Source organism: Chlorocebus sabaeus, chromosome 8 (genome assembly GCF_047675955.1).
Source record: "Chlorocebus sabaeus isolate Y175 chromosome 8, mChlSab1.0.hap1, whole genome shotgun sequence".
Lineage (NCBI taxonomy): Eukaryota > Metazoa > Chordata > Mammalia > Primates > Cercopithecidae > Chlorocebus > Chlorocebus sabaeus.
The window spans coordinates 18,809,000-18,830,960 of record NC_132911.1 but is presented as its reverse complement, the minus strand read 5'-3'; the positions used below and the strand labels follow the sequence as shown (position 1 = coordinate 18,830,960).

The window sequence follows — 21,961 nt, the reverse complement described above, 5'->3', positions numbered from 1 at the left end:
CCTACATCTGCAGTTGATATCACTTCTCTATTGAAAAACCTCACTGTCCACAGAATAAGGTCCAAACTCCCAAATCTGGCCTCTGAAGCAGTTGCCCAAGGGTATTCCAAATGCTCAGAAGACCTCATCATTCCCCAAAGAACCATCCGTAGTCAAGTCTAGGGGCCTTGGTTAAGCCCTCTGCCTGCACTTTCCTTCTTGGCCTTCTGTAGCTGGAAAACCACTCCTTTCAAGGTTTGGTTCAGATTTCACCTCGTCTGTGGATCGGAATGATAGGTTCCCACCTATGCTTGGTAAACTCTGTTTATACCTTCATTATAGCCAAATCACAGCCTGCACTGGCCGTAGTGAGCTGTGCATCTGTCTACTTCTCCTCCTAGACTGGAAGCTCCCTGTTTCTCTTTGAATTCCCAGCACCTTGCATGGTGTAGGCACCTAAAGAGCCTGATTATCCAGCCGCCTGTATCTGAGTGATCTCCTTGGAGGGCCTGAAGCTTGCACAGTCACTGCATTTCTCACATATGTTCCAGATCCTCAGCTGCGTCGGCCTGCACTGCTCTCACATGACTCTAGTGCAGCCACGGGTGATCACTGGGGAACTCACACACTCATGCAGATCAAAACTGGAATGACAAGCAGGGGGAGGAAGCAGCGGATGTGACAGCACTAAAGACTTTCATGAGGTCTTTAGTGCTATCAAAGACTTGAGACCAAAAGCCTAAATCAACCTTCTAAAGAGATCCAAAAGGTCTTTAGACCAAAAGCCTAAGTCAACCTTCCAAAGAGATCCAAAATGACTTTCGTGACCCTCCAACCCAACCCCACTCTCCCACCAGATACTGGGAACAAGGGGCGTGTTTGCAATGTTTTCTAATGTCTGGAGGGTCTTTAAGTCTCTGGTTGGTCTGCAGATCGCATACCTGAGCTCTTCTGCCTCCTGTCCTGCCTTCAGCCGGGCCCTCTCAGCAATAATTTCATCACAGAGCACATCATAGGGTTTATCTAGATGGTGTTCGCCCATCACCCACACCCAGACTTCCTTATCGGCTCCCAGCTTCCAATGAACGGATTTGCCATTCTCTGCAAACAAACACACAAACAAAAAATTCAGATTGGACAAATATCTTTAGTCATAGATTACTATTTCCCTATATTCTCATCTTATATATATATATATTTTCAAAGACCCTAATATTAGATGAGACAAGGAACTTCCAACTGCTCAGGAACATCCGTAGGTGGCAATGGCAGTGGTGGCAGTGAGAGGCAGCTTCAGTGAAAATATTTGTTTTAAAAATATTAGGGGTATGTTTTTTGCATGTGCTTTTTTTTTTTTTTTTTTTTGACACAGTCTCGCTCTGTTGCCCAGGCTGGAGTCAGGTGGCATGATCTTGGCTCATTGCAACTTCCGCCTTCTGGGTTCAAGCAATTCCCCGCCTCAGTCTCCCAAGCAGCTGGGATTACAGGTACCTGCCACCACACCTGGCTAATTTTTGTATTTTTAGTAGAGACAGGGTTTCACCATCTTGGCCAGGCTGGTCTTGAACTCCTGACCTTGTGATCCACCCACCTCAGTCTCCCAAAGTGCTGGGATTACAAGTGTGAGCCACTGTACCCGGCGGCATGTGCCTATTTTATAAATGAAGAAACTGAAATGGGAAGAAAGCATTCATTGTTTGCATTATCCTTTAGGGTAACAGAGCTAGCACTTCACACCATAATCTCTTAAATCTAACAATCTCCCTGTAACCCAGAATTCCACAGCTGCTCAAGGGTGTGGTATTTGTACTATGTTCACAAGCTTCACTGGTGGGTAAAAAGCAGGTTTTATCATTTTATTTTACTTTTATTTTTATTGTATTTTATTTGTATTTATTATTTTATTTTAGAAATAGTGTCTTGCTCTGTCACTCAGGCTGGAGTGCAGAGGTGAGATCATAGTAGTTAGGACTACAGGCATGCACTACCATGCCCAGCTAATTTTTAAAATTTTTTGTAGAGATAGGGCTTTGCTTTGTTGCCCAGGCTGGTCTCAAACTTTTGGCTTCAAGCAATCCTCTTGCCTCAGATAAAGAGGCATTTTAGATTTAGACCAGCTTGAGTTCAAATCCTAGCCCTGCCACTTATGAGCTATGTGACTTGGACAACTTATTTAAACTCTTTAGGCTCAATTTCCTCATCTGCAAAATGGGACTACCAATATCTGCTACGTAGGGTTGCTGTGGCTAGGCAGGCTACCTGTGCCAAGTTCTTCCCCTAGTGCCTGCCACATAATAGGAGTTCAATAGAGGTTAACTGCTATCATTGCTAGCCTATTATTTACTTATATGGCTGCCTCAGAGATTCACACCAGCCTGTGAGAAGATAATATGACCAGGTAGTGTGATACTTGGTGAAGCTACTTAAATAACCCTTGTTTACAATTGGCCTCACAGGTTAGATTACATCCTAGTGCTCTTGAAATGCGGCCACATGGGTCATGCTCCCTTAAACCGGAGGCAGGTGGAGCTTACCTAGGAGAGGCCAACAGAGATCATCCCTGAGTCTATCAGGCCTACCCAGGGCAACTGTGGGCCAAAGCTGGACCTCTAGTCAAGACCCCAAACTAGCAGTGGTGCTGACTGCATGGAAGAGGGCACCTGGCTGGTGCATGTGCTGGGCCCTGTTTGATGAGCGAAATATCCACACTGGGATTGTGTCTTGTCCTTTCACACTAAGTCAAAGGAAGTTTCCAATTAAGGTCCAATGTATTGTTGACTTTTGTACTGTGGCCTCGGGATACATTACCAAAGCAGGCTGCTCAAAGCCAGGCTTATGCTTTCTTTTGACGCTTTCTACCCTTCTTGGTACAATGGATACTCCTGCAGTATGTTCTAAACAGAGATACTGGGCAGAGGGAATAGACTCAGACTCTGCACTACCCAAGAATTCCCATTTACTGAGTTCACTGTGGAGAAACAGCGAATGTGGCTGCCAGGTAAGGAGGGGAAGGTCAATCCCTCCATGCCCAAATGGGGCTGGGCACCAGTGCCAGCTCCTGGCAAGCTCGTTGTCTGTTTGACGTAATGCCAGATGGTTCATTAACTTTAGAAAGCTGTCATACCTCATAAAACTCCCTTTATTACACTCTCTCAGGCCAACTAATAATATTTTTATGGTGTCAGCCTCTCAGCCTTCACCTAAGTAGTTCTCTGTCGGTATTTTTTTTTTGACAGCAAGAGGAAGATGCCCAGAAAGGATGGCAGGTGGCACTGTGCCAGGGGAAGAAAAAGGATGAGCAGAGGGATTCCAGCAGCTCAGCTAGGACAGCCCAGAACAGCCTCCAGAGAAGCCATAGGCTGCAGGCAGGGCAGGAACTCTTCAGGAAAAGGGGCATTGCTGCAGGTGGGGAGAGATACCCTAGAACTGCATATGAACAGTTGGGGCTTCAAAGCCAAACACCAAGAAGAGAGCAAAGGAGAGGAGCAGAGTCAAGAAAGCTATAAAGGAGGGAACAGAGGGAACACGGGACCATAAAGAAAAAGTGGCTCTTGGCAAGAAGAAAGAGAATGAGATGTGAAATGTCAGAGTTAGCGAGATGCTGAAAAATGGGCTCTTGACGGAGTGGCACTGACAATGGTCTCTGTGCTGACTCCTCACCTCTAAGAGCTCTTCAGTAAGCTCAGAGAGCAGGGATACTGGAGGAGTTTCAAGTGGTTCCATGGAACGCCCTGAAGCTGTAGAAGGAGGGGGAACTTGTTCTAGCATAATGAGTGTTAGCTGGGATACCCTTGGCTTCACACCAGATGAGGAGATGACTCTCAAGGCCTTCAATGTAGTTCATTCTACAAGCCAGAAAATGAGTTTTTGCTATTAGCAAACTGTAGAGCTAGATGCTGCAGGTGATACAGGAAGGAAAGGAATGAAAGAGATGTGCCCATTCCCCTGCAAGTAACCTAGAGTCTACAAGAGAAGGAGCAAGACATTAGGTGATTCATTTGATGAATCTTCATCACAGATCTAATACGTGTCAGGCACTGAGGTAGACACAGTGTATTAGTCCATTTTCATATTGCTGATAAAGACATACCCAAGACTGGGCAATTTACAAAAGAAAGAGGTTTAATTGGACTTAAAGTGTCATGACTGGGGAAGCTTCACGATCATGGCAGAAGGCAAGGAGGAGCAAGTAACGTCTTACATGGATGGCAGCAGGCAAAGAGAGAGTGAGGAAGATGCAAAAGTGGAAACCCCTGATAAAACCATCAAATCTCATGAGACTTATTCACTACCATGAGAACAGTATGGGGGAAACTGCCCCCATGATTCAATTGTCTCCCACCAGATCCCTCCCACAACATGTGGGAATTAGGGGAGTACAATTCAAGATGAGATGTGGGTGGGGACACAGAGCCAAACAGATGTCACACAGGTGAACACTTAGGACAAGACAGCCCAGTCCCTGTCCTCAGGAAACTAACATTCTATTTATGGGAAGCAGACATGGATACTTAACTAATTATAAAATTATTACAACTTTGAAAGGTGATAGGGTGCAGTGCTAAAGGATGCTACGGGAATGCTTAAAAAAAGGAACTAAGTCCCTGGAGGGCCAGGGCAGCATACATTATAACCACAGGGGATTTTCTACTAAGTCCAGTGAGGATTCAGGGGATGGACAGATTGCTCTGGAAAGACAGAGGAGAAATAAGACAAGTTCTTTGTACTGAGTATGGGAGGATGGATATGGAATTTAGACAGAGAGCAAGGGTGTGTTTGACACTGGATGCAAAGAACAGCGTGACCAAAGAACAGAGAAGGGAATCAGCAGGCAGCCATGGGCAATAGGAAATGAGGGTCTCCACCAGGGCTGACAGGGGCACCAGAAGTCATCTGCATGTGTGTGCATAGGCTGACCATCACACAGGGGAGCAGAGGGCCACGTGGCACAGGGTCCCACACACCTGGCTAAGGGACTGAAATTTAGGCCCTGTACTGCAGTTGAGCCAGAAAGCTATAGCAAAATCCCAGTTTTACCCTTGACAAGTTATGAGACCATGCATACATCAATTTATGTCTCCAAGCCTGAGTCCTTCTATAATAAACAGAGGTAAGAAAGTCCTACCTCACATGCCTGCTAGGTGACAAATGCTCAGAATGGATCATTTCCACATTCTTTATCTGAGTGGCCAATGAAGAACGCATGAATATTTCTGAGCAGATGGTGCCAGGATCAGAAAGTGATTGAGGAAGCTCTGCTCCACATGTCGGTATATATAGGACGGACCAGGGTGGCATGTGGTGGGTGTTCAGTCAGCATTTGGAGAGAGAATGGGGAGAGACTAGGGGTAAAAAGACCGGGAGTGAGGCAGTCAGGTCCTAAACAGGGCAGGCATAGGAAAGGACAGTGTTCAAGAATATAGGAAGGTTCAGGCCACTGGATTTAAGGAAGGACTCGAAGTTGATACCAGAGTCCTGAAACTCACTAACTGGGAACACAGCAGGGGACAGGCAGAAGTAGTGATAAGAAAATTAATTTGCTTAAGAAGTTTAAAAAAATTAGCTGTTTTGGAAGCGTAGACTATGTCATTTTTACTTTTACTAGAAATCCATATGAGGACATTCAATCGACATCTAGAATCCAGAACTGGAGTCCAGAAGTGAGGCCGAGATTAGCCATGTAGACGTGGGAATGACTCTATAGATGGCGTCATTGAAGCTGCTGACACAGATGGGCTCATAGAGAGAACGAAGCCAACAAGAGAACCTTGGAAAAGCAGGTGCTTTATTCAGAGGGCGGAAGAAAGGGGAAGGAAAAGACAGTCCTGACTGACAATAAACAAATGAAAACATGGAGGCTTCTGATGCCCCAAATAACCAAACAGTGGAGGAGACCAGGGAGAATGTCCTGCCATGTCGCTGAGACAGGAAAGGGACACGGCAGTGTCAAGCTCTGCTGAGATGAAGGGGAGGATGATGCAGACTGAGAAAAGTCTCAGGCAGCCTCAGCTTCGGAGAGACTCATTCTAGGGACACCAGTGGGGACAGGCGACAAAGGCGGGATGGAAGGGATGGTGAGAACTGGTGCCGGCAGTCAGCGTGTGCTCTGGAGTTTATTGTGAAGAGGAAAAGGAGGATTCCGTTATTGGTTCAGCAAGTATTTACAGAGTGTCTGCTACATTCCCGGCACTGCTCCATAGACTCAAAGGACAGAAGGAGCATTTGAAGAGCACAGATAACTGAACTATTTATTTAAATGGGGGAAACACAGGCAGGGAGTATACTTGGGGTACGGGAAGAGGTGAGAGAAAGGATGTCAAAGATGATGCCCAGGGAATAATGGACAGAAGGAGGTGTCGGCGAAGAAGAAAGTGTTGACAAGGAGGTGAGGGAAGCTCCAGGCTGGTAAGAGAAGTTGAAAATGGATACACAGAAGCACATTTCTGCACGCAGTGTACCTCCTTAAGTGTGCTTCCTTAAGGTACATTTCAGGGAGCCTAATGGGACACGCACGTGTCTTTTTCTACTTGAACACCGCCCAGGCCTTCTGGATTTTCTGTCTGCTTCACCTTAAAATTACACGCACTCTTTAATCAGAGGTGAGCGAAGGAGGCAGCTTTTTATAGCACTTCCATTTAATTAGAGGGTTTTTCTTCCCAGTCCTTGAATCATGTTTATACACTGCAGGACTCTTCATGTTTGCTATCTTGGGGGTTTCTTGAAGAGTTTTTCTAAAACCAACTTTTCTAGAATGGCGGGTCAGTCCTGCTCGGAACCAGACCACAAAGGGACGGCCAAGTAGAGATATATCCAACTTCATTCTGCAGAGAAATCTCTAAGATCTGAGAGACGTTTCCCCCTGGGGCCTCCTATAACTAGGCAGTGTTGAAAAACATCAGATAAAAGTGGGGTGACATATGTCCCCGGCAAGGAGATGGCCGGGCTTGGTCCAGTCCTAGGTTGCAGTGTGATGCCACTCACAACACTGTTGTGTTGGATTAATTCCCAGGTGATGGGTACGACAGGGGCGCCTGAGGGGGAGACGTGGGCATCAGTGTGGATTAGCTCCTCAGGGGCGGTGAATGCCAGCCTTAGACTCAGCTAAGGTGGAGATCGAGGGCTAAGACTCACCTTTGCGGAGTCAGCCCTTGGTTTCCACCCCCACTGGATACAACCTGAAGGGCAATCACAGTAAAAGATGTATGTGCGAGAGGGGGGAGAGGCACGCACACACATTGTCACACATACTACACACACACACACACACACACACACACACACGATGGGGGGAGAGAGAACAGAGAGAAAGCAAAGGAGAATCATGTACTTTATCCCCACAAAGAGAAGACCAAGGACTGAGCCAACAGCCGCAAAAGAGAATCAACACCAGGGCCTCCTATGAGGTAAAGGGGACAGTGGGAGCAATGTTCCATATTAACTACAGCGGCGTCTCATCAGGGCTGACGGAAACAAGGTGCCCACCAACACCAAGGTTGTTACCATGCTGGCAGACTCCCAGAAACCACGGCCACATTGTCCCAAGTGGATCTGCCTTCCCTCTGGCCACTCCTTTGGAACACCCCAGTTCCCCTCAGCTGACCCGGAAACCAGAAGACAAATGCCTGACTGGCAGGGGCCACATCCCTTCCAACTGGTTAATGCCCAGGCCCTATCAGTCACTAAATATCAGCTCAGGTGATTACTCACCCATTTTACAATGAGGAAGTTGAGGCTCAAGGAAGTTAAATAACTTGCCCAAGATCTCAGAGCCAGTAAACACTGAGACCAGAATTCAAAACCGTTCTGCATGAGTGATGGCAAGACCTGTTTCGGCCAGCTTACCTCGTACAGTCCAAAATGAAATGCTTTCGAAGGTGAAAATGGAGCAACTGAAAAGGGACGCTGGGGTGGCAACCACACACAGGACCCCACTGGGCAAGCGGGGATGTGAAGTCGTCATCATGTACTTTCCTGGCGCCACAGAGCAGCGGGGTGATGAAAACGCTAGGTCTAGCCCTGTATTCATTTTAATGAAGGCCAAGGCCGATTCCTATCAGAACTTCCTGAAACGATTCAAACTGTTGCTTTCCCCATTATTTTCTACATTTGTTAGCATAGGTAACAATCCTGAAGTTATTAATATCAAACTCAATTTTTAAACATTTTAATAAATGTTTATGCTTAGAGACGAGGACAGAAAGAAAGCTGGGGAACTTGCATGGCACTACAGCCCAAGGAAGCAGGGGGTGGCATAGAAACGAGAGAACCTCCACTGGAAAAGCAGATGGAAGAACTAGAAAATAGAGAGGAGATCAGTGAAGCCTGCAGCTCAGGGAAGGTGAAAGGGTTCTGACGGTGTTACCCAAAAAAGATGTTCACCACGCAGCTAGGAAGTCTCCCAGTTAAATTATAAAGCCCAGAGTTGGGAGAGCAGAGAAGTGGGGCGCAGGGCCAGCAGTTCAGACAGAATTGGAGTTGAAGTGGACCTTAGTTCAAATCCTAACTCCACCACCGTCTCACGCAAATTATGTCTCTAAGTATGTTTCCTTATTTGTAACAATAAAGGGGGCAAAATTTACCTGACCAGATTCTTGTGAGGATTAAATGAAATCATATAAATACAAAACTTATGCTTGGCACATCCTAACAGACCACTATCTTGGTAGTGGGAAACCTCTATGGAATGGGACAGATGAAGCAAAATCCAAGACATCAGTGACTCGGCGGGTGGGTGAGGGTCAGGGAGGAACCAGCGTGGCTCCTGAGTTCTGGTTTTGGTGACTGGGAACAGAGCAGTACCACTCATCATCACACAGAGTAAAAGGCAGGACCAGCAGATGCTGGGGAGAGCTGGAGTGATGCTGCTGAACTGAGTTTTGCATCAAGCTTGTGCGGCTTACAGGTCTTCTGAACGGAGGTGCTCATCAGGCAACCGACACTCCGGTGAGAGGTCCGGCTTGGCAATCTGGGTGTGAGAGTCACTGGCATAAAGGTGATGTTTTACCTTCAAAGGTTAGAAGAGTTGCCCTAGGGAGATAATAAGAACTTTCACCTTACCCTAGGATCTGTGAACCCCTGAGAGACTACGAGCTTCAGGGAATCGTGAACATTGTGAGATTATACACAGAATGGTGTCTCTGTGCATTTTCCTAGCTCTAAGCTTTCAGTAAATTTTCAAAGGCATCTATGAGCCCCCAGCCTCATCTGAAAATCACAAACCACCACTGCAGTGTGAGGCACCCCCTGGGGAATACAGATATTCAAGGAGCAGGCAGAGAAGAAAAAAAAAACACAGGGAGAGAGCAAGAGGCTCATGACTGAGCAGCAATTCCAAGAGAAAGATACCAAGAGACATCATCTAGATCAGAGGCGGCTGAGGAACTGATCAAGATAAGGACGGAATCCGGCAGCTGACACCCCTGCACTGCCAGCCCTACTGCAAGCAGTGAGTTCAAGAGGGAAAGGCAGGGAGGCAGACACTGTCAATGGCACGAACCAAGGCTTTAACATTATTTCACAAAAATGGAGGGAAGACTTTGCATAAAGGATCTGCCCCTTGGGAACAATGAGAACACAGCAAACAAAGCTGTATGAATCCAAGTCTGTTTCAAGGGCACACAGAGGAGCCGGTTCGGCACCATGCACAGCAACCAGATCCCAGCCCATCGCATTAGGTTTCCATCAACTTGACATAGACCCCATGAAACAAGTGCTGGGAAACACGCTGCTAAGTGAAGGTGTCTTCTCTTTGTGTTACCCAATAAAATCACCCAAGAAGAAGGCTCTGTGGCAGATTCCCGAAGCGAGCATGTTTTAGATGTGTGCAAGGCACCTTCAGATAAAAGTCACCATCATTAAGCTCCAGTGAAGTCACCTTCAGACAAAAGTCACTGTCATTAAGCTCCAGTTAAGCTCTACGTGTAGTTGATTTGTTAACAGTGCAGGCTTTGGGAGAATCAGATCCAGGATCTATTCTAGCTCTGTCACTTACTGTTTGCCCTGGCCAAGTTAATGAATGTCCCTGAGCTTGACTTTCCTCATCTGTGAAATGTGAATAGCAACACACACTTCAGGCGTGGCTGTGATTATTTAATGAGATAATATCCTTAAGCTCAATGCTCAGAGACTGATACCCAGTTAAGCGTATTGAATGCTGACTGATGCTACCATTATAGCGCTGTAGAAATGTGTACCATATCCATAACTATCACTTTTCTAGTAGCCACATTAGAAAAAAATCAAAAGGAGGCCGGATGCAGTGGCTCACACGTGTAATCCCAGCAGTTCGGGAGGCCGAGGCAGGTGGATCACCTGAAGTCAGGAGTTTGAGACCAGCCTAGCCAACATGGTGAAACCCCATCTCTACTCATAATACACAAATTAGCTGGGCATGGTGGTGCACACCTGTAATTCCAGGTACTCAGGAGGCTGAGAAAAGAGAATCGCTAGAATTCAGGAGGCAGAGGTTGCAGTGAGCTGAGACTGTGTCTCTGTGCTCCAACCTGGGCGACAGAGCAAGAGACTCTTGTCTCAAAAAAAAAAAATCAAAAGGAACAGATGAAATTAATTTAAATATTTTACTTTACCCAAGATATACAAAATATTATCTATTCCATATATAAGGAATATACAATTATTAATGTGGCATTTTCTTTTCCTTCTACCAAATCTGTGAAATCTGGTAGTTCACACGTATAGCACACCTCAATCCAGACTAGCCTCATTTCCTATGATCAAGAGCCACATGTGGCTGGTAGTGACTGCACTGGACGGTGCGGCTGTAGACCTCTAGCTACCCCAGCAAGCGGAGTTGGTCCATAGTTCTCTCCCTAAGTATCACATTCTCCCACTACAGAAATCAGAAGTGATCTTCTCATATAGAACTAAGTTAAATTCACTTGCTGAGAGTTTTTCAGCCCCTTCTACTTCAGTCTTCAGATTACTAAAAAGTAGACAAGCTGGGCGCGGTGGCTCCTGCCTGTAATCCCAGCATTTTGGGAGGCGGAGGTGGGTGGATCACTTGAGGTCAGGAGTTTGAGATCAGGTTGGCCAACATGGTGAAACCCTGTCTCTACTAAAAATACAAAAATTAGCTGGGCGTGGTAGCAGGTGCTTATAATCCTAGCAAGTCACTCAGGAGGCTGAGGCAGGAGAATCGCTTAGAATCCGGGAGGCAGAGGTTGCAGTGAGTTGAAATCTCGCACCACTGCACTGCAGCCTGGGTGACAGAGCGAGACTCCGTCTTTAAAAAAAAAAAAAAAAAAGAATATAGACAAGTTCCTGTGATGCACAATACACAACCATTTTAGTAAGGATCCCTAAACACTAAGCACAGGGGTCTGTGTATTTATAGTGAAAAATGACCAGATGGCAATGAAAGAACTTCTAAGTGATAAGGTAGAGGGTGTCAAGGAATGACAGGGGTGGCATATGATGCTTTTAATGAAATGAACAACCTTCAAAACCACCGTGTGGCTAAGAACTGCTAAGGAAAAGCAGCACTTAGCCCAGTACAGCCAGAAAGGCAGAAGAAGGGAGGCAGGGAACACAAGCCTTCAGGGAACAGATGCACAAGTGACCTCTCAACCCACAAGGGTCACAGGCTTAGCAGGTCTGCAGCACAGATAAGCACCATGACAGCATTGCTTTGGACGGTCTATGGCTTTACGTTCAAAGACAGCGCAAGATGAAAGAGAAGTGATGTGATTTTAGGGGAAGTGGGAGAAACTTTTTCCTTTTCTGTAGTCAGAAGAGGAACTAATTTAATGCAAAATATATTTTTCCAAGTTTTCAATTTAAGGGGGTAATACACCTTTGACATGAAATATTGATAGAACTTTCACTGCGATTATTAACATACTTTTCTCATGATCATTTGACTAACAAAATTAATATAGGGTTTCTGAGAGGTAGATTCAAAACTCTACAATTGAGAAATTTAAACAAAGAAACTGAAATGATTATTTTAAGTCATCACAAGGAGACCAATTCAGCAAACATGAGAAACCCAAAGTCTAACAGAGTCTGAGTCATTGACTCTAGTGGCAAGAACCCTTTGGCTGCCAGTCCCCAAGGTCACCCCATCACACTAATATATGTTATGTTCACAAAAATCATGGTGCCCAGAAGAGACCCAATTATATCTGAAATACTCTGACTAGAGAATCCAAGAAGGTGCATAAACCAGTTCAGAAAGACAAAAGAGTTATGTTTCAGTTTGGCCATGTTATTTGTTGGAGGAAAAGTTATATTTTGGATAGTGCAGAGTAATGTAAACTCCAACAGAACTGGGCATCTATTAGTGGTGTAACCTTGCATATATTACTCAACTTACCTAAGTTTCATGGCCAGGCACAGTGGCTCAGGCCTGTAATCCCAGCACTTTGGGAGGCCCAGGGGGGTGGATCGTTTGAGGTCTGGAGTTAAAGACCTGCCTGGCCAACATGGTGAAACCCCATCTCTACCAAAAATACAAAAATTAGCTGGGTGTGGTAGGACATGCCTGTAATCCCAGCTACTCGGGAGGCTGAGGCAAGAGAACTGCTTGAACCTAGGAGACGGAGGTTGCATTGAGCCAAGACTATCCCACTGCACTCTAGCCAGGGCGACAGAGTGAGACTCCATCTCAAACAAACAAACAAAAACGAACTTCTCGAAGTTTCATCATCTATAAAACAGGACTGTCAATATTGACTTTGCAGAAGTTTTGTGAAGGTTAGGTACTACGTACATAAACGTGCTTCACACAGTGTCTGAAACAGGAGGTGTTTCATAAATAGTTGTATTGATCATAACAAGAGGAAATGATACATTTATGTTTATTTTCTTGTCACAATAAAGGCATCATTGGAAAAAAGTTTTAATAAAAGACAGGAAAAAGTAAAGGACATTACACTGACTTCCTTTTTGAACCTGGGTATATACCAGGCATGCAAATGAGATTCATTTTCTCAATCTTTGAAACCATATGTGAATTTAAAAAGTTTTATTTGCCTGGTTTAATGAAACATGAAAAAAGATTGGTCTTGGATGCCTCTGCAAGTGACCTTGAAAAGTGTGCTGTGTTTTCACAACTTCGGTATTCACCCACAACAGATTTGGCATGTGAACAGCAGGGCGGGATGTAGGGGTTAGTGAGAATGCGGTGAGCGGGGTGGACAATGTGTGTTTTTCTGTGTCTATATGTGTATATGCTTTAAGTATTTTTTTTTTTTTTTTTTTTTTTTGAGACACAGTCTCACTCTGTCACCCAGGGTGGAGCCCAGAGGTGTGATTTCAGTTCAGTATGGCCTCGACCTCCTGAGCTCAAGCAATTATCCAACCTCAGCCTCCCAAGTAGTTGGGACTATAGGCATGTACCACCATGCCCAGCTAATTTTTTATTTTTCCTAGAGACAAAGTCTCACTATATTGCCTAGGATGGTCAGAACTCCTGGGCTCAAGTGATCCTGCCACCTCGGCCACCCTAAGTACTGCAATAACAGGCATGAGCCACTGTACCTTATCTGTTTTAAGTCTTAATGTACAAAGATTTCCTCCCCCATGGTCTCAAAAGAACCCTCTCAAACTACCAGAGACTCCTTTGGTAATGAGGAAAAGTTTACATCTGAAAAACTCATTCACACACAAAAAAGATAGTATTATGATTTTTTTCCTTACAGCAGTTCCTTACATTTTAAGAGAGGGTGTTCCCTAAAAAGATATCTCAAAGAAAAATCTCTGAGGTCTAAGAAATGTAAACACAATTGCTATAAATATATTGATATAAGAACTTTGTGTTCTGGTAGTAGAATATGAGGAATCAGTAACAATAAAGGAGATAGAAACCTTTCTTAATACCCCTCAAATCAAACCCCATAGGCGACTTTTTACTACAGCTTCAGTTTAGTCTTATTTCAAGTAAGAGATTTCCTCACAGTTATGCAACTCCATGGTGAATGCTGTGTGTGTGTGTAGACTTCAAACAGATACACTGCACTACTGGATTCTCAATAACATTTAGGATTCATCTACCAAACTGGAACTTGCACCTGCTTTGCTTGTGATTAGTTTGAAATTGTCAAAGCCAGCCAGGAGTTATTCTACCAACACGTTCACAAAAGAAACGTGGCTAAGTTTACCTTTCTTTGGTCTGGGTTTCACTGGCAGGGACTCCTTTCTTTCCATAGCTGCTTCTCTTTCTTTCCATCGTCGGATCTGTTCCTCTCTCATCTTGAAGAACAGGATCTGTTTCTGTTCTTCACTGAGCTCCGCCAGTAGATCAGGATCTATGTACATCTCCGACAGTATCTGTTTCAGCATCTTTGCAGTTCTGGAGTCTTTTGTACCTGTGGCAAAAGTTCCTGAAACTGGCCTCCTGGTGTCCCTCCACCTGTGCTGGCACTTGGGCGTGTCCACAAAACTTCCCGAACAGCTCACAATCCCGGCTGACTGGGGCAATAATTCAGCAAACTGGCTCCTGAGACCTGGCACCAAATGTCCGGTCCAAAATGCTGTTCACTGAACCTACAGAGAGAAAGAGCCCGCATTCAGGTGGCGTGTTAAAATGTGTGGACACTGGCTAGGACGGGTTAAAAAAAAAAAAAAGCCAGGAGGAAATACAGTATCACTTTTCATTTCAGGGAGAAAACAGAAAAAGAAAACCTGAGGCACACTTTGTTAAGAGTTTGTGTAACTTCTATCCTATAATTTCTAAAGATACTTTGTCAAAAAAAAGAAAACAAACCCTAACTTTATACAGGTCAATCTCAGGGAAACAAAAAAAGTTCACAGAGGTTTGTCCTGCTCCCAACTAAGCAAACACATTATTACCCCAGAGCCTAACAAACCACCAACTGTGTGGCTGAAAAAAGAAAGGAAAAAAAAAAGGTCACAGGAAGAAATTAAAAGGTTCTCTGCAAAGTACCTATTTCAAAAGAAAATACCATTTTTGAGATGTCACAGAGTAACTCACCCCAAACCAAACCAAAATAGAGCCACGTTCAAGGAAGAAAAAGGAAGAAATAAAAACTAGACCACCATGCAATTTCTGCAATTTCCCTAAAAAGTAGCATTAAATAAACATAATTATGTACTTTCCTCTTCACAAAAGGATAATGTAATTTCCAGGCAACCTACTAGAGCCATGAAAATCAGGGCAGGTGCAAGAGAGAACATCCGTCTACATTCTGGAAGGTCACCGAGTTTTAGGTGTGCTTTTACTAGATAACCTAGTTTAATAAAATCTAAATGGACAGACCAGATAAACTAGCGGGATGAAGAGGTCATTAGGTTCATAACAAAGGATCCTTGATTTATATGAGTTTACTGCATGGCTCCTTGAAAGAGAAACCATAAATCGAGCGTGCACAGTGGCCTCCTAGAGGTTCTCCTGGGGTTGGAAATCCCACTGAGGTTTCATTCTACTTTCCACATTTCTATTTGGTTGGCTTAAAAATATTACCACACTGTCATACTTTTTCTATTTTTAAACAATTTCTAAGTCTCATAAACCATCATACTTTTGTAATCAGAAGGAAACTATGTAAATATTTCTATTCTGGAAAACAAGACTTTGGATTCGATGTAGTAAGATGTAAGAAAAAAAACTTACTACAACTTTTCAGAATCACATGTGTCCTAAGAAATTGACCAACAGACTAGGCATGGTGGCTCACGCCTGTAATCCCAGCACTTTAGGAGGCCGAGGTGGGTGGATCACGAGGTCAGGAGTTCGAGACCAGTCTGACCAACATAGTAAAACCCCACCTCTACTAAAAAAAACAAAAAATACAGAAATTAGCCAGGCGTGGTGGTGGGCGCCTGTAATCCCAGTTACTCAGGAGGGTGAGACAGGAGATCGCTTGAACCCGGGAGGCGGAGATTGCAGTGAGCCAAGATCGCGCCACTGCATTCCAGCCTGGGTGACAGTGACAGACTCCATCTCAAAAAAAAAAAAAAAAGAAAAAATAAGAAATTGACCAATAATTTGTTGTTTACAGTAACACCTCAATAATCTTACCACCTTGCCATGTGCTCTCAAATATCTCGTTTCTCCATACTATGTTCGAACACTCTTAAACTTTAGACAAGTCACTTAGCTATATTATGGCCATCGTAGTGTTGGTTTCTCTTTGTTTACCTTGTCATTGATACAGCTAGATTTGTAATCCTCTCACCACCTTGGGGCCTCCTTCAGCTTCCTGTCTTCCTCCTCTTCCTTGTAAAGTTGTTCCTTGACGTACATCTGTCTTTTGAGACGAGCACGCTCAATAGCTAGGCTACTACAGAGTGGTGTGCATACGCAGCACTCAGATTCGCTGACGGTTCATTGCGAAGCCAGGCCCTAGATGAAACTACACCTATCCCTACTGACTGCAACCTATCATCTCCGCAGCATTCAACTACCAGAATTCAAACGGAACCAAATATTAAGAGAAAACTTTTAAAGGACTAAAAGTAACATCACGCCCACTCCCAGGTCCCCTTGCTAACTTTGTATTTTGCATGGAGATACCCTTAAAGGGTTGAACAGTCAAAAAAATGGATGTCTTGTAATGATTTCTTGACTGTTTGTTTCTAGCAGCTTCTGAAAGGGTGGAGCCAATGAAATCCACAAGCTCCAAGATAAAGTGGTAAGAAACGACACGGAATGACTCCTTGACATTCCAGTAAATGTCTTTATGTTCTGTGGTTGGCTTTCGCAGAAATCACACATGGCAGAAAATGAACAGTTCAGTTAGGGTTGAGACTTCTGCTCTGTTCCCCATTTTCAGTGCGGTGAGTCCTATTCAAGGCGTGGGTAGAGCCTAAAATCTAAAACCCTTAAAGCGCCAAAGTCACATTCCTACTATCTCCCCCGCCCTGCATATTCCTGATAACACAGCTAACACTTCTCGTACCAGGCACCATCTTAATTAAGCACTTTACCTGTGTTAACTCGCTTAATCTTCATAATAACCCTTCGAGTCCAGCCCATCACTATGCTCATTTCACAGATTAGGAAGACAGAGCACAGGTCAGCAGCTGGTAAGCGGCAGAGCCGGGCAGTCCAGCTCTAAGTCAGCTTCACTGTAATCCACAGCACAGAGGCCTTTTTGTGAGTTTGTTTGTGTGCCCAGAATCAGAACAGCAGGATGTGGTGCCATGTATGAAATTTCAGAATGGAAGCCAGCAAATTCCATTCCTGAACTGATGGTGCTTGACACAGGGCAGAAGCCTCCTCCTGGTCCACTGTGGCTAAGCTTAGGGGACGCCAGGTGAACACACCCCAGCCAGGAAGGACAGAAAAGCACCGACTGCCACACTGGCCCAGGTGTGGACATTGTTTACCCACGTATTCACCAGACACCTAGTCCCCTCCATTTCCCCTTGCACTTAGTCATCCACTTCGTCTCCACAATTTCCCCTTCCAAACACACACTAAGAACAGTGCAAACAGCACAGCCTCTCACATGTGCAAGGAGGTTCACGGCACCTCTGTGATGAAATGCTCATATTGTTTCCATTTTTATGTTGTTTTGTTTTGCTTTTTATAGCAAACGTGGATTTCTAACATTAAAATTAACTAGTTCATCTTGAAGGAAAGACACTGGCTTCCTTGCGCCTCCCAGAATACTTGGGAGGCCCAGCCAACAACTATCTGTGGTCAGGTCGTTGAAGATGTGACCATTCTGCGGCTGCTGAATGGTACTGGTGTAAATCACCTGTCCCCTCACCCCCAACTCCCATCCCCTAACCCCCACCCCAAGGCTTTCTCAGACTCCAACTCAAGCTCAGCGTAGTGCACCCAAGACACCCAGAGGCACTCCAGCCTCAACTCCCAGCTCCACCTCTAATGAGCAGTGTGGCTGTCACCTCGCCTCCTCGGGACTCAGTTTCCTCATCTGTGAAATGAGGGCGGGTTCAGTCTGTGACTCCTAATGCGTCGGTATGTGACATAATCTACTGTGAAGTGAAGGAGACTGGTGGAACCACGGTAGAAGAAATAGAAATGAGGAAATTAACTAACCAGGGTTTTCCCACTTTCGTTCCCTGACGAGAACAAATAATCATTGCTGATATGGATTCAAACGCTGAGGACTTTCCCATACTATATCAAGGGCAGCAAACCTCCAGTTATTCAAGATCCAACAAAGGAATAGCTCAGCTAACACAGCACCTTTCTTAAAAGAGGGAAATGATAAGAAGCAAGCCCACACCTGCGATTTATTCTGAATACCAATTGCTAAAGGATCAGAGAATCTGTTGTTTTCCATAATACCATAGATTTGACCTGATTCTCACACCTTCACACTGTTCTACAATACAACTGTCTTTTGGATAACTCTGATACCTAAACAAAATAAAAAATTTAAAAGGCCTAAGATACAGCCTAAATCATAAAAATAGTAGGCCAGGCACAGTGGTTCAAAACGTAATCCCAACACTTTGGGAGGTGAATGTGGGTGGATTGCTTGAGCTCAGGAGTTCGAGACCAGCTTGGGCAACATGGCAAAACTCCATCTCTACACAAAATATAAAAATTAGCCAGGTGTGGTGGCCCACACCTGTAGTCCCACCTACCTGGGAGGCTGAGGTGGAAGGATCATTTGAGCTGGAGAGTTTGAGGCTGCAGTGGGCCATGATCGCACCACTGCACTACAGCCTGGGTGATAGAAGGAGACCCTGCCTCAAAAATGAAAAACATTAGGTCGGTGCAAAAGTTATTGTGTTTTTTATGGCCTAAATAAATAAATAAATGCGGTTTTTGCCATAAAAACCACAACTACTTTTGCACTTACCTAATAAAATTAAAAATAAATAAAAGTATTGTGGTATGGACAGTGTAACTATAACATTAACAATACAGCTTGAATTCTAATTCTTTTAAAACAGCCAGCTCTGTGGTCGAGCTTTGTTCTCTTATTCAAACTTTATCTTATTCATCTACCAGCAAAAGAGCTGTTTTTGAGGATGAAACAAATTACCAGAGATGACAGCAATTTGGCAAGTTTTGTAAATATATACTATTCTTCAGAAATTTGAGGTTACTGTACACACAGACTTAGTATACATAGAAAATTCCACTCCTATGCCAAATCTATGCCCCTGTATGCTTTCCACTTATTTATTCACTATTTTAAAATAATGGTACTCAAGTCGTTGTTGCTATTAAACCAGCAATCAAATAAAAGCCTTTTGGGCGATGAGGAGCATCTGTTTGACTGGGGGAGGTGCCACGCTTGCTGTTTCTCTAAGCTCCCTGGGAAGGGAAAGACAACTCAGAAAACCTACAAACTGTAGCTCCTTCCGGTGCCCGCGTAATCCCCGAGTCCAGGAGCGGGCAGGGGCGCCGCTTGGTTGAGCCCACTGGGCACCCGGTCTGGGTCTGGGCCAGCCCCGCCGCTGCAGCCCCTGGCAGGCGGCGCTGCACGGGCCTCCGCGCGCGCCCTGACCCCACTTGGGGGCGCCCCTGGGTGCCGGCGCGCGGGGAACGCGCTGCCGGGGTGCTGCGCCGGCTGCCACTGTTTCCCGGGACTTCCCTCTTGGAAGATCTCCAGGCGCAGGTCGAGGACGTGCTCCTGCTAGGAGTCTGGAAACTCCAGGCCAGACCGGACCCTCCCGGGGCCTGCACTCCCCGCGGGTGGAAGCACGCGCCGCGTGTCCCCGCCGGATCCCAGAACTTCCCCGAAGGTCCTCAGCTCCGGCAGACCCTCTCCCTCGAAGTTCCCCCCCGCCACCCCTTGCAAGCCCCCAGACCCCGGGGACAGCCGCTCACCTAGCCAGCGGCTCCAGTCACCGGACACCGGACACCGGACACCGGATACCCGCCGCAGCCGCTCTCGCCGCCCAACCCCGCACCTGAGCCCGCCCCGGGCGCCGCGAAGGGCTGGAGGCGGGGGTGAGGCTTCCGCCCGCCCCCTCTGGCCCCTGCGCCTCCCATGCACCCCTGCAACCCCCGAGGAAATTCCCTTCCCCCTACTCCCACCTCAGGCACACTCTCGCCAAAGCCTCTTCCCAACCCCAGCACCTACCAGTGCTGGGCGCCCCTGGGCAGGGTGGCGCGATCACCCGCCACATCCACTTGGCTGCCAGAAGCCGTCGGGGAAGGGAGGGAGGGAAAGGCAGAAGCGTCCCAAGCTGCGCAGGCGGGCTGAGCAAATACTCTGACCGGGACGCCAAACAGCTCCTGCAGCCGGCCCGCCCGCGCCGCCCCGCCGCGCCCACATGCCGGGGTGACTGGCGGGGCGCGATCGCTGCCCCACCCGGGCGCCTGGAGGCTCTCCAGGGACAATCGTCGGCGAGGCTGCGTGGCCTGCGCATCTCGGGCCGCCTGGTCTGCGCGCTGTCCCCGAGCTGCGGTAGTCCGGGGTAGCCTTGCTCCTCTCCTCTCTCAGTTCGTGGGACTGGAATCTGCAGTCTATGATCTCTTGGGGGCTGCAGGACTTAGATTAAATCAGCAGGTCTGAGCCTTTCCACGTTTCAGAGCTCGGGGTTCCATGCGAGGTGGAGGGTAGGAGGGTGCGCGGGCCCCACTTGTTCACTCGGCTTGGGTGCCGCAGGCCAGGCGGCTCTAGAACTTTTTTTTTCTTTTTTTCTTTTGTTGACATTAAGTAAATGATCAAACTCTGGCACTTGTCGGTACAGGTGTGGCTTTGTAGGACAAGACGAAGGACGGAAAAGACTGGGAAGGAGACCGCAGTCAACACAGACGGGGAGAAAATGAAAGAAAACTGGGGAAAAAGTTAAGATGCTGAAAGGAGTCTTGTGGATCGCAACAAGAACAGGTTGGGTTGGGGCCTGAAGACATCAGGGAGGAGCTGGCAGTCCACAGTTAGAGGAAATCTTGGAGGAAAATTCAGCAGAAGCAGAGTGGAAAGGCATTTCCACTGGAGGGCATTTTCCATCCTAAAGGAGTATGTGGAAGAAACCGCCTGCTTTGGTGAACCCCAGATTTTATGTGTTGGGAGAGATGTAATAAACAGTAAACACCGGTAGTCCTCTCCACAGACTACCTGACCTCTTCAGGAGCCTGACCTGCTGGGTTCAAACATAAAACGTCATTCTCCGCCTTTCCAACCTGCAGAAGCTTTGCAGAGTCACATCAAGCCTCGGGGCAGGCGGCATTGTCAGGAAACAAGACCCAGCTATTTAGGAACCATTCCAGGGATCCCATCAGGGAGGAATTTCTGGTCTAAGGCTTAGTTACTACTGCAGTTTAAATGATAGCCCATGGGGTGCTTTAGGCTGGAGTGGGATTGGCCCCTGGAAAGCTACAATGGCGAGGTCGAAATGAATCCTAGCCCTGCATGGATGGATCAGTTAACTACACAGGGTGGTTTATCTGGAAAAATCCCACAGGACACTGTGACAGCCAGTTACCTTTCTCATACCCAGTCTCTCTCCAGGTCCTGACAAGTCCTTCCTTATAATAGCTCTGTCACTGTGCTACTAACCTCTGTACCTCAATTTCTTCTCTGGATAGAGTGTCTGCCTCCGTAAGTTGTTAAGAGGGGTAAATGAGATACCGCATGCAAAGGGATTAGAACAGCTCTTGGCATGTGGTGAGTGTTCAAACACATTTGCTCAGATCAGTTCATATCACATTCAGGTACTATAATTCCAGGTTCCTGCCATCTCACCCTAGGCTATGGGTTCTGCCCACCATGCCATCTACATTCCAAGTCATTCCCAGGGATCCCGTCTTCCTGGTATTCACACCCTTGCATAGCTCCCCACCACTTTGTAAAGGTTGGTTTGCTTGACCAATAGAACCTGGCAGAAGAAGTGATGATGGTATGCCACTTCAGAGATTAGGTAAGGAAACACCTTAGAGCTTCTATCTTGAAAGAATGTTAACAGCCCAAAGGAACACACACTGTACACAAATAGCACAGTCAACTCAGAATCCAGACTCTTCCCTTTTCTCTCTGCCCCTTTCCATCCTTCTTGTCTCATACCTCTTTCCTGTATTTGCCATGATCTCTTCTTCTCTTATTTCTATAGTTTCTTCTGGATCCTC

The 21,961-nt window shown here is 46.1% G+C and overlaps 1 protein-coding gene across 4 annotated transcripts in view; it reads right to left on the bottom strand.

Annotated features, from left to right (window-relative positions):
• SH2D4A (SH2 domain containing 4A) overlaps window positions 1-20,160 on the bottom strand; it is an 82,899-nt gene extending 62,739 nt beyond the window's left edge. For 2 of the 4 annotated variants that reach the window (XM_007961795.3, XM_037983738.2), the window contains exons 1-3: window positions 19,974-20,160; window positions 14,100-14,484; window positions 921-1,080 (exon numbers count right to left, since the gene is read on the bottom strand). In XM_007961795.3, the coding sequence (XP_007959986.2) occupies window positions 921-1,080; window positions 14,100-14,280 (341 nt within the window). In that variant the 5' untranslated portion in view covers window positions 14,281-14,484; window positions 19,974-20,160. Of the gene's footprint in view, window positions 1-920; window positions 1,081-14,099; window positions 14,485-19,717; window positions 19,827-19,973 lie in introns of those variants that run through there. The other 2 variants (XM_007961796.3, XM_037983737.2) reach the window with 1 other exon arrangement.
• Between the last annotated feature and the right edge of the window lie 1,801 nt (window positions 20,161-21,961).